The sequence below is a fragment of the Emys orbicularis genome, chromosome 1 (genome assembly GCF_028017835.1).
Source record: "Emys orbicularis isolate rEmyOrb1 chromosome 1, rEmyOrb1.hap1, whole genome shotgun sequence".
Taxonomy (NCBI): Eukaryota; Metazoa; Chordata; order Testudines; family Emydidae; genus Emys; species Emys orbicularis.
In genome coordinates this window covers 244,191,790-244,204,727 of record NC_088683.1, presented here as the reverse complement: position 1 = coordinate 244,204,727, position 12,938 = coordinate 244,191,790, and the positions used below count along the sequence as shown (strand labels likewise).

Here is a 12,938-nt window from a genome sequence, read left to right as displayed (position 1 = left end):
TTTGGAAGTAGTGTCTTAGTTTTTACAGCCTGTAATACCCCTGATGGAATCTGGGAATGATGAAGATAAAACTTCCCTGAACTTGGCATTCTTGAAGTAAGTCAGCTCAGTGACACTAGTACAAGGATCTGCAACTTTTGGCACGCGGCTCGCCAGGGTAAGCACCCTGGCAGGCCGGGCCGGTTTGTTTACTTGCTGCGTCCGCAGGTTCGGCCGATCGCAGCTCCCACTGGCCGCGGTTCACTACTCCGGGCCAATGGGGGCTGCGGGAAGCAGCGCGGGCCAAGGGATGTGCTGGCCGCCGCTGTGTACTGAAGGCTGAGGATCTCCATGGGCAGGTCTGATCTTTGCTAGCACTGAGAAGCTAAGCAAAGTTCTCAAAGTACATAAATCTCTCCGGGAGATGGGGAATGGGGATGCCTGTGATAGGAAATCCTCTTTTACTTGTCTGTTCTGGAAACTTTTTGTCTTTCAGAATGTGTCAAATGTCATGTTACGATTTCTCCTTTGGTAGAAACTTATAAAGCTGGGCTGATATCTTGCAAGAAGGTAAAGTGTCCCTAATGGACTCTATGGAAAGTACATTCTACCTTTAGAGTAGATTGCTTCAACAGAATTGACAGCCCGGGGGGAGGGGGGTGACTTGAGATGGAGGAACTGCATTTGCTATGGACTAGATGTGGTGGCCCATAACTATTCCCTGGAATTCAGGCCTTTTTCTCTGTGACCATTTTTCTTATTTAGCAGAAATGGGCAGTGTCTGGAGTAATGGAAGGCTGTAAATTTAGGGCCACATCCCCATGTTGATGACTGGCTAACTCACACTCACTCTGAAGTAGAAGCCATGTTAGCAATAGCAAGTGTCTGGGTGTGTGCTTTGAAGGCAGTGAGTATAGTTACGCATAAAATGATCATCTTGATTCCTTCCTTGGTGGATTTACTAATGTATCCAAATGGACAAGGTGTTTCTATCTGGCACCAGAGTGGTGAAAAGCTGGGACCATATTTCAGCCTCTTATCCAGCGTGGGTCTTAGCAAAGCAGTCTTCACATATTCTGGGTGTTATAACATCTTGCCTGGACTATTTCTATGTGTATACTTTCACGGTACCATTCAATCATTTTGTTTCTGAGCTGGTGGTCTTTACAAGACTATTCCATGGATCTCTCTTGAGGAGGAATGATGAAAACTTGGGAGTGGGGGTTCCCCACAACCCTCTCCCCTCCTACTCTAAACATACACCGGACAGTAATAACATGGTATCCTGCAAGGCTGAGAAATTTGTTGGAGCACCAGTGTGCTCCAAGGATGTATGGTCTGTGATGGAGAGAGTTTAGTCAACAGTCTCACTCTCCTGTCTTTGCTCAGGGTCTAATGCAGGGGTCAGCAACGTTTGGCATGCGGCTCGCCAGGGTAAGCACCCTGGTGGGCCGGGCCAGTTTATTTACCTGCTGACGCGGCAGGTTCGGCTGATCGCGGCCCCCACTGGCCGCGGTTCGCTGTCCCGGGCCAATGGGGGCGGCGGGAAGCGGCGCGGGCGAGGGATGTGCTGGCCATGGCTTCCCGCCGCCCCCATTGGCCCGGGACGGCGAACCGCGGCCAGTGGGGGCCGTGATCGGCTGAACCTGCCGCGTCAGCAGGTAAATAAACTGTCCCGGGCCGCCAGGGTGCTTACCCTGGCGAGCCGTGTGCCAAACGTTGCCGACCCCTGGTCTAATGCTTGCTTAGCACCTTGCTTTACCTGTGTTCATGGTATGACATTTGAAAGGGAGAACTTCATTGAGTTGCTGTTTTCCTATGAAACTATTGCAGTGTACCATACTCAGAGGACATTTGTGGGTTAGTCTAGAGAGGAAAACCCTAATACATTGCCACATTCAGGTATGAATTAACTTCCTTTTTCAGGAGGGCCTTGCAAAGGGGTTGAGTTAATTTCCCTGAATCTGAGAAGCAGGCACTCAGTAGTAAAGGATCTGACTCAGTTTCTTTTCAAAGGGATTGGGAAGCATTGGGTTTTCTGGGTTTGTTTTTAGATCCGCTGACACATTGCCTCCTTGGTTCATTTTAGCCTGCTGTTGAATGATTTGATAAATCAGCCATTTGAAACTTGGGTTCCCATTTGGTTCCTTACTCTAAAGACAAGGTTCTTGGCAGCTGTTTTTTAATATATGAGGAGAGTTGCAGGGTTTTTTTGTTTAATGGAGGGACCCTTTTGTTTTCTATGTAGACGGGGAAGTGGCTAAGCTGTTCTCCCAGCCTGCCCCCCAGAAGTTAGTTACTTTTAGATCTCAAGAACCATACTTATTCGAATCCTAAAGAGTGTGCGACTCTGGCACCCTTTTCCTGGTGGCCTAAGTATCCAGGAGACTTACTTGACAAGATGAGACCACCACATTTTTGGGATGAAAGCTTACTCTTCTATGGTTGGCAAGAGCAAAATGTCTTTCATACAAGTTGTGCAGGGCAGCGACTTGAGCTTTTCTGCATACTTTAGTGTAGCAATGCAAATTGCATTTAAATACATCTTCTGATGCAGTGTTGGACTGCCATTCTGAGATTGCTCTGCACTCACACATTTGATCTTGGAACTGATTTGGTGGTCTCACTCTGTGGGGCTCACATAGGAAAACCTTCAAGGAAGATTACTCCTAGAAACTGTCTTCCTCAGAGGACAATCCATGTAGTATAACTTGAATTCTAGAGGAGCTGAGCAGATGGTCCCACCAGGATGATGCTAAAACTTTTTGGTTTTATATTGTATCTGGGAATGGGCAACAGGGCATGGATCACTTGATGATTACCTGTTCTGTTCATTCCCTCTGGGGCACCTGGCATTGGCCACTATCGGAAGACAGGATACTGGGCTCGATGGACCTTTGGTCTGACCCAGTATGGCTGTTCTTATGTTCTTAATACCCAGGCGTAAAAATGCATGGAACTTCTGACCCGTTAGATACCTTGCAGTCTGTTAGCTTGGATGTTTCACCCATATGGTATGTTAGTGGTGTAAAAATTTTTGCTCATGGCTACTGTATTTACAGTTATTGCTGGACTCAGACTGGAATATAACAATATTGCTAACCTAGGGATGTTGTCCTTTGAGCAATGAGTTGGGTTTTTTTCCTCTACAGGCTGGAACAGAGGTGTAAATCCACTGTCTGAGCTATTATGAGAATGTTCCAAGAAACCTAATTAATAGGTTTAAAAAAAACCAACACATTTTAACTATGGAATTGTTTTCATAGTTGTGCTAAACACTTTAGAGCTTAGCTGCTTTCTTTCCTTTCTCTATATCTGTAAATGAAAGTAGCTATTATGTTTGCCATTCCAGCTCATATCTCGCTGTATAAGCCGTAATTAAATTTGGCATCTCCTGTCTACCAACGATCTTTGCCAAATGCAGACTAGGCTTTGTGTACTATTTCTATTATAGTGCTGTCCCTTGACATGTTTATCCCCTTCAGGCAAATGTTTGTTGCACTCTTTAAACAGCTGAGTTCATAGCACATAACAAAGCAGTTCTATCACACTGTAGATTTATAACTGATCCCAAACTTTCAGCACCTTTAACAATTGCTTAAAAAGCTCAACTGAATATAAAAACAAAACCAGCAGCAACCACTCAAACCATCTGTTAAAAGGCAAATGAGGAATAGTACCCTATGCACACCCAAGAAGTAGCCTTCCAGCAGTGTCCCTCTTTGCAACATATCCAGAAAGTCAACAGATTAGAGCTATTTCAAACCAAGGGGGAGCAAGCTTCAAAGCCAGGAGAGCACCCTGTTGTAGAGAAAGCCAGCCCTTTTATACTGAGGGGACTTCAGCTTGAACATCTCTGGTGATTTTTGGCATGAGGTGACATGTGAGCTCTTAGGCAAGAGACCACCAAGCCATTAGGGCTTTGTTGGTCAAACCTTAAACTCCAGTCTTAGGGAAGACAAAGGTAATCTTCATCAGCAACTATCACATCGCCAACAGCTAACCCTAAGGGCACATCTTCACTAGTAACATTAAAGTGCTGCTCCGGCAGCACTTTAACGTGGCTGTGTAGTTGCGGCACCTCCATGAGGGGAGTAGCTACCAGCGCGGGAGCGCTGTCTACACTGCCATGTTACAGCGCTGTAACTTGCAGCGGTCAGAGGTGTGTTTTTTCACACCCCTGAGTGAGAAAGTTGCAGCGCTGTAAAGTGGCAGTGTAGACGAGGCCCAAGTCTAATACCCCTACAAACACACTGCCCCAGAAACTTATTTAAAGTGGAATCCCTCCAACTCTAACACTTTAGGAGTCCTTGAGATTCTCATGCCCAAAAGGATTCACATAACAGTTCATTGGTCTGATGCTAGCCCACTCTATGCTTATTTTCTGTGTGTAGTTGAAATTCTGCAGGGCTGGAAAATGTGAGGAAGATCTCCTGTTGGGACATAAGCTTGGGCTGGGGTGTGGCTGCTTTGTTTCTACAAAGCTGCTTCAGTGTGGAAAGAGTCACTATTTAGTAGACCTCGCCCACCTGCAAGGGAGAAGGGACTCACTAACCCTCCCCCCCCCCCCCCCACTGGGCCTGAGCCCCGAACCCACCCAACCTCACCGGCCGCCGCCAATTCCGAGAGCGAGCCGGGGAGACCTCACCCACCTACAAGAGGGAAGGGACCGTACCCCCTGAGCCCCAACCCCACCGGCCAGTTCCAATGCCGAGAATGAGCCAGGGAGACTTCACCCACCCACAAGGGGGAAGGGACCTTTAAACCTCCTCCTACGGGACCTTACCCCTCATCGGCCACCGCCAACTCAGTGAGTGAGCCGGGGAGACCTCGCCCACCCGCAAGGGGGAAGGGACCCATATCTCCGCCCCCCCCCCCCCCCCCGAGCCCTGAACCAGCCCAACCCCACCGGCCACCGCCGATAACGAGAGTGAGCTGATGGGACCTCGCTCACCCGCAAGGGGAAAGGGGCCTATATACCCCCCCCCCCCGATGGGCCTTATCCCTTGAGCCCTGAACCCACCCAACCTCACCGGCCACCGCCAATGCCAAGAGTGAGCTGGGGAGACCTCGCCCACCCGCAAGGGGGAAGGGACCTATTAACCCCCCCACCCCCACTGGGCCTTTCCCTGAACCCCGAACCTACCCAACCTAACTGAATCCCACCACGTGAGGGTCGCCCCATCACCATTACCCAGCCCACCTACTTGTACCCATGACTATTTGTACCCCCTATGTGGATGATTGACCCTCACCGCTTACCAACTGTGTCTTGATCTCACCCACCGCTTACCCCCCCATTGGAGACATCACAGTCTGTATGTATTATGTGTGCTGCCAACCCCAACATAACAACATCCCCCCCCATACTCTGTATGTTCCCCCAATGATCGACAACTGACTCTTCAAATCTTTTGTACCGTTTATTTTTAAATATTCTCTAATAAAAATTAGTTTCAGGTGAATCTTGCATAGTAAAGGCCAAGTTAAGACTAAAATAGCCATAGATGTGATAATTGTTTTCTTTTCTAGTAGACTAACAGACGTATTGGAGCATAAGCTTTTGTGGGTGAATACCCACTTCGTCAGAAGAAGTGGGCATTCACCCACGAAAGCTCATGCTCCAGTACGTCTGTTAGTCTATAAAGTGCCACAGGACTCTTCGTTGCTTTTTACAGATCCAGACTAACATGGCTACCCCTCTGATTCTTTTCTAGTGTAGTTCAGTTCATAATTCAGTTTTGTTTAGGATTATATTACCCATTGTACACATTACATTAACCTTGTTAGCAGCTGTTTTACTTTAGCGTGTATTAAAACAAACTTGGCAACGCTGTCTCCTGCACAAACTTACACAAGTGCCACCTCAGCCAAAAAAGACTTCAGTAGAATAGGTGTCCTCGCACAAAGAATTTTGAAATCTTAACTTTAATAATGCAGTTTTTCCCCTCAATTTCTCTGTCTATAAATCTTTCTCTTTAGAGGAAGGACATCAAAGGTATGCTTTAAACATAAATTTGCTATTAAGATTATATTCTGTAAATTCAAGCCTGTAAAAATGCCTGGCCGTCCCTCCCTGTCAATCTCGGAGAGAGTCCATGCCCCCTTGTCTCATTCCAGCTGTCCCTGGCTACTTCCTCTTCTCCCCCACCCCCGGGTGTACCTGCATCCAGGGGTCATCCTCCATCTCCCCAGGAAACACCGCTAATGCTAGTCCCAGCAGCTTCTTGGGGTCTGGAGTGGTGGGGCACTCTGGAAGCTCAGGCAAGTCCTTGGGACAGCAGAGGTCCTCCTCGGCATCCTGCTCCAGCAGTAGGGGAGAAGTGTCTGTCTCCCTTGGCAGCTCCAGCCAGACTGAGCTGCAGGGTCAGCCTTTTATACTTCCTGTACCGCCCTCCTTCTTCCGGGGGTGCGGGCCTGGCTTGCCTGGCTTCACCCACCAGGGTGTAAGTGGCCATCCCTGCCTGTCATGCTCGGAAGGAGGCCACACCCTTTTCGCTACAAAGCCCTTCATTGGTTTTCAGTTTGAGATTTCGAGTAATTTAACAATTCCACTAGTATTCAAAGCCTTCTGAAAGGCTCCCTGTATTGGAAATTCTGTTTATTCCAAGGGCTTTGGGTAATCTCAAGAACCATTGATAAGTGTTTAATACAGGGGTAGGCAACCTATGGCATGCGTGCCAAAGGCGGCACGCGAGCTGATTTTCAGTGGCACTCACACTGCCCGGGTCCTGGCCACCGGTTTGGGGGGCTCTGCATTTTAATTTAATTTTAAATGAAGCTTCTTAAACATTTTAAAAACCTTAATTACTTTACATACAATAGTTTAGGTATCTATTATAGACTTATAGTAAGAGACCTTCTAAAAAGGTTAAAATGTATTACTGGCACACGAAACCTTAAATTACAGTGACTAAATGAAGACTCGGCACGCCACTTCTGAAGGGTTGCCAACCCCTGGTTTAATACAAACTTTGCTAGTCTTTTTTTAGCAGTTTTTATAGGAAGGAAGTTTTCATTTAATAAAGTAAGCTTATGGTATGGACAAGCAATTCTGGTACAGCAAACACTTTAATGTGGTGCTGCTGCCTTTCAATCAAGCATGGTGAGGCATTGGGATACAGAGGTGCAGATACCCAGTTTAGATGTCCAAGATTCCTTAATTTTGTGAGAAGGCTATCACTTTAATTAGTCAACTATTAATTTTTTATTACACGGTCACTGGGGCATATAGACCTGTAAAAATGTATTTGGATTGATGCTGACACTATTTGATTGGAATGTCAGATATATTTTAAATTATTCTTTTTTCTTTTGGCTCAAATTTTCCTTCCTCTCTCCTTTTGTCTTCTAAACTTTTTAAAATAGCAGCCTAAAAAATGTTGGATTCTGAAACCAGTGATGCAGTCATAGATTTGTTATTGACACTGTCATTTTTCAGACTTTTGAAAGGGCACTTCTGGTATCTAAGCTTTTCTTTTAAATAAAGCTCTGGTCTAACTATTTAAATTACGATTCTTCAGTGTTGTCTGAATACCCTCAATTTAAAATATACCCTTACATGTTCACACAACCCTCTTTTCTTTTTTTCTAAAGGTGGTTTGTACTTATATCTATCTCCCTGTCTTAGTCTATTGCCATCTTATTTCTGTGCTTCTGCCCACTCCACTAGCAACTGCCACCATGGCAACTCTTCCTTTAGCTGAGCAGATGGGATATAGAAAGCAACCAGTGTTGAGCAGGTTGAACTTGCTTCTAAAAAAAGTTTAAAGGGGACATTTTGTTTGTGATTAACTCTAAGGATATTAAAATCTCATAAATAGAGCTCTGTGTGTCAGGCCACTGACATTTTGTTTGTGATTAACAATTGCTAGATCACCAGATAGTTACATACTTGAAAAAACTCTTCAGAGAAATCCTGCTTTGTGTGACTAGCCTCCTGTGAACCAGCAGGATCCACAGAGACTTTGGGCATGTCGACACTGCCCCACAGTTTGGATTACGTTAGTGTGAATAGCAGTGTGCACCAAAGTGCTGGATGGTAACTCCCCTGTGTGAATGCTGCAGATGTGAACTAAAAGGTTCCTATTTTTCATTTAATGTAATCATTTTGAAACAGGATTAATTGAGGCAAATTAGGAACTTCTTAGTTTCCGCCTGCAGCATCACACGGAGAAGTTACAGTGCAGCAGCTTGGTATGCGCTGCTATTCACAGCCCCATAGTCCAAACTGCGGGGAAGTGTGTAAGCAAGTCCTTTGATTGCCTGGTAGAATGGATGGTATCAACTTTCTTTCTGTCTTTAGGATGCGTCAGGATGAAACGCCACAGGCATCTAAGCACCAGTGACAGTTCAGACAATGAGAGTAAGTAGTATGCATTAATCTTCCCTTGGTCTATCACCCTCTTGTGGTTTCCTCCTGTGGTTTGAGGGCAAACTGTTTTACCTCTTTTTAAAAAAAAAAAAAAAAAAAAAAAAAGTTTGATTTCCTTTCCTTTTTTGCTTTTCTACAGAATTCAAAATACTGAAATCTATTATCAGAGAGATGAAATTACAAAACCCTGATAATTTCAGGAAGAAAATTTGAATCTTGTGCAGAATTTAAACATAATGTGTACATCTTTCCTTTTCATAGAAAATTCCATAATGCAGGAGAGCGTGCGCTCTCGAGGAGAATTGGATGTAGTCAGAAATGAATGTGTGTGTGTGTGTATGTATTGTGTATATATATATTTTTTTTAACCATGTGTTTGTGTTACGAGGCCCTAATTCTGAAAGCTGATCCATGTGAATGATTGTCTATGCCTGTGCAGAGCCTCAGTGGAAAAATTGTAATTGTAGGGGTAGAGAACTGTTTGCGGGAGAAGGTATATGTATCTGAAAATACTTCACTTAAGATGTGTTTTTACACTCATGTTAAGTGTGCCTAGAGATGAATGGGACATCCTTTTTAGCATTTATATAAATGGCAATTGGGCTCCACAGGGGTTCAGGATTCTACCCATGCAGATCAGCTTGCAGGATTGAGATCTAAATGGAAAAGATATCTACCAAATGTCTTAAACTTTGTCTTAATTTTCTTGGCACACTTTTGGTTTATATTTTTGTCTTTCCCTTTGAGATACTGAGTTGTGGGTGTAGAGGCCCTGGATCAAATTGTGTAAACTCTTCAGGGCAGTGACTGATCTGTTTTTTATTAAGCATTGCATAAATCTATGACACTATAAGCAGCTGATGTTGCATTTGAGTCACACAAACATGATATATTGCATCACAGATTGAGCCAGTATCTTCTTAAAAACTTGCAGTGCAGTGACAGTGATTTTTGTGCATCTCTGCACTTTAGTTTAACACCATCTTGATTCTCTAGTCTCCCTCAGTCCTCCTGTACTCTTGCTCCCTCCAGTATTGCCTGCATTGGGTGGAAAGCTAAGTTCCCTGTAAGCTGCGTGGCTGTGCAGCAGGCTCTCAAGGGCCTTGCAGGCAGGGAGAGGTGCCCCTCCTCTGGCCTGGCCCTGGCGGAGCTGCTGAGGAGAGGAGAGGTGCTACTCCCCCAGCCCCGAGCTGCTGTGGCAAGAGAGGGGTGGGGGAGTCCTCTCTCTCCCCACTGCAGCCCTGGGGCAGCCTACACCCCAAACCCCTCATCTCTGGTCCAACCCCAGAGCCCGCATCCCAACCCTCTGCCACAGCCCTGAGCCCCCTCCTGAACCCTTCATCCCCAGCCCCACTCCAGGGTCCACACCCCAGCCAGAGCCCTCATCCCCCCAAATCTCAACCCTCTGCCCTAGCACTGAGCTCCTCCTGCACCCCAATCCCCTCGTCCACGGTCCCACCTGGGAGCCCACACCCCCCTCCAGAGCCTTCACCCTCTGCACCTCAACCCTCTGTCCCCAGCCCTGAGCCCCCTCTCACACTCCGAACCCCTCAGCCAGACCCTCACCACAGATCACCTCCATATGGGTGCACATAACACAATTGATTCCGCACATGAATGTAAAAAATTAGAGGGAACATTGCTGGTGGAAAGGGAAGGAATCTGCATAATCGTGTCCTCTCTGCTCTCACTTGCTGGGCATCAGGCAGAGCAGGGAATATTCTGATCACTGTTTCACTTATTCTTTCTGAAAGTACACGTATTGAGAAGAGGCTGTGGTCGGACCTACAGACTTCATGAGAGTTCCTGTTTGGGTACAGCTGATCCAGAAAGATGATTCAAGTCTATAGTGCCTTGTAATATATTGAGGAATTACATGAAATTCAGTGAGTTGCAACTAAACTCTTGTATTTTTTTTTTTTTTTTTTTTAAATAGGTCCTTCCACTTCCTTTTCCTCTTGTTCCAAATACAGGAGTAAATCAAAAACTCCAGCAAATGAACAAAAGAAACCTGCTGAGGTGAGAACAAGGGTTAAAGTTTAGATTGTGGTAATCTGATTATTTTGTAATGTATGTATTTTTTGTCTCTAAGCTTTTTTGTTCCAGCCTCATCCCTTCAAATCTAGCTCTTAACTCTGCTGTGTCCCCCTGCTGCCTCACCCTTTCTACACGCCTATCACCAATTGGTTCCACTCCCCTGTGCTTGACCATGTCAACCTAGTCCGTCCGCCTGCTGGCTGAGAACCTCCCTTCCAACCCCCCCCCCCACCCCTCCCGAAAAACCACAAATGCCCATGTGTGCCGGTGTGACTATTGATAGCCGAGGGAAGTGTGAACTGACAGCATGGGGAAAATGTTTTGATTCTTCAGAATTTAAACCAGAGATTCATGCCTCAAGGTAACAATGTATGCTGTACAAAATGATAGGCTTTTTAGCCACCTGCTGTGATGGGAGTTGTATAAATGTCTAGATTGGGTTCATCCAGGAAAACATATGCAGCAAAATTCTTCTATATTTGCAGGGGCGTGCACACAATGAAATGCTGACTACATTTTGTGAATGGACCAGTGATTGCCTGTCCTTGTAAGAATTCAAGAGCAGGTGGAAGTCCCGTAATTAAATGCTGCTTACTGGCTTAATGTATTTTTTTTGGTGGGAAAAGGCAGTGTTTAAAATGTGTATCTTGTTCTCCCAAAGTTAGTTTTTAGCAAGTGTTAATTAAGTTCCCCAATGTTAGTATATGTTTTAAAAGAGAAACTGAACAATTGTTTTGAAGCATGGCGGAAGATTGACCAACAGTATATGTAGTGGCCTGTCATTTGCACTGCCAAGAAAGTCTGTCTTTTTTGGTAAAATGTTTCCTTATGAAATCACATCCTTCAATAATATGCTTAGATTCTAGTTTTAACCACTGAAATCTTGCTAAGGATTTGCTCTGTACAGTAATTCAGCCTTCTTACCAGAAAGGTGAATATGAACTGCAATGAATGAGACTATTAATGTCTGCCACTATTTTAAAAATTCTGTATCATCATCCCTTTACCCAGGCATGCTCTTATCACCCAGTTCCCCTGGTTCCTTAAGCTGTGACTCTACCATGTGTTCCTGCAGGAGACTCTCCTATCTCTGCTATTTTTGCTCCAACTCCCTTCCACCTGTCTTTTTATACACACGTACATATGAACAACAATAAATATGAAGACTCCTCAAATGTATAGCTGCATGTAGTAGCTATTGGAAGCTAAAATTAGGCACGTGTCTCTCATACTTTAGTTTCCTTTACACGTTACGTTTTCTGTCTCTTAACTGTGAGTACGTATCTTTAGCCCCAAAACATGCACTCAGTCTTATTGGCAAACCAAACCATGTTCCAAGTATGAATCTCCTTTTTCAATGAAGCTAGAGTGTAGTCTGATGAAAAAGAACTGAGTGTCTGTGAACTTCATCAGACCAGCTATTCTAATAGTGCTTGAAATCCTGCTTTCTTGCTATTATGTTTAAAGGGACACTCGCAACTTGATTAAAAAAAAAAAAAATCTCAATGTCAAAAAATACAATTTTCTTGTAGAATGTCCTGATTTTTCATTTCTTCTTTTAAGCCCTTCTTAAGGGAACATTACCAAACTCCTTGGGTCCAACCTCAACCCTTTCCCCCTTTCTCTCTCTGCATGTGACTTTCAGTTGTCTCATAGACTTCAAGGCCAGAAGGGACCATCATGATCATCTAGTCTGACCTCCTGAACAATGCAGGCCACAGAACCTCACCCACTCACACCTGAAATAGACCCCCTAACTGCTGGCTGAGTTACTGAAGTTCTCAAATCATGATTTAAAGTCTTCAAGTTACAGAGAATCTGCCATTTACACTAGTTTAAAGCTGCGAGTGACTCATGCTGCAGGGGAAGGCAAAAAACCCCCAGGGTCTCTACCAATCTGACACAGGGGAAAATTTCTTCCTGACCCCAAATATGGTGATCAGTTAGAGCCTGAGCCTGTGGGTAAGACCCAGCAGCCAGACCCCTGGGAAAGAATTCTCTGTAGTAACTCAGAGCTGTGTCCCATCACCAGCCGTTGGAGATATTTGCTACTAGCTGTTGCAGATTGGCTGCATGCCATTGTAGGCAGTCTTATCATACCATATCCTTATCATATCATAAACTTCTCATGCTCAGTCTTCAAGATAGTTTGATTTTTTTGGCCCCCATTATTCCCCTCAAAGACTGTTGAAGAACTTCACTCCTTGTTAGAAACTGTCATCAAGCTTAGGCTTGAAATTAATCGATAACCAGTTTATATTAATTTTTTCTTGTCAACATTGGCGCTTCACTTAAATATCAGGGAGGGGGAGGAGTTATTTACTCTCTGATGTATTTATAGAGCACAAGCATATCTCCCCATAGCCTTCTTTTGATTAGGCTAAACAAACCAAGCTCTTTGAGTCTCTTCTCATAAGGTAGGTTTTCCGTTCCTCTGATCATCCTAATAACCCTTCTCTGCACCTGTTCCAGTTTGAATGTGTCTTTCTTAAACATGGGAGACCAGAATTGCATGCAATATTCCAGATGCGGTCTCACCAGTGCCTTG

At 44.9% G+C, this 12,938-nt stretch overlaps 1 protein-coding gene across 1 annotated transcript in view; it reads left to right on the top strand.

Annotated features, from left to right (window-relative positions):
- Nucleotides 1-8,295: 8,295 nt before the first annotated feature.
- Nucleotides 8,296-12,938, top strand: part of JADE3 (jade family PHD finger 3) — a 33,484-nt gene continuing 28,841 nt past the window's right edge. The window contains exons 1-2 of the mRNA XM_065411757.1: nucleotides 8,296-8,344; nucleotides 10,290-10,372. Of these exons, the coding sequence (XP_065267829.1) occupies nucleotides 8,296-8,344; nucleotides 10,290-10,372 (132 nt within the window). The remainder of the gene's footprint in view (nucleotides 8,345-10,289; nucleotides 10,373-12,938) is intronic.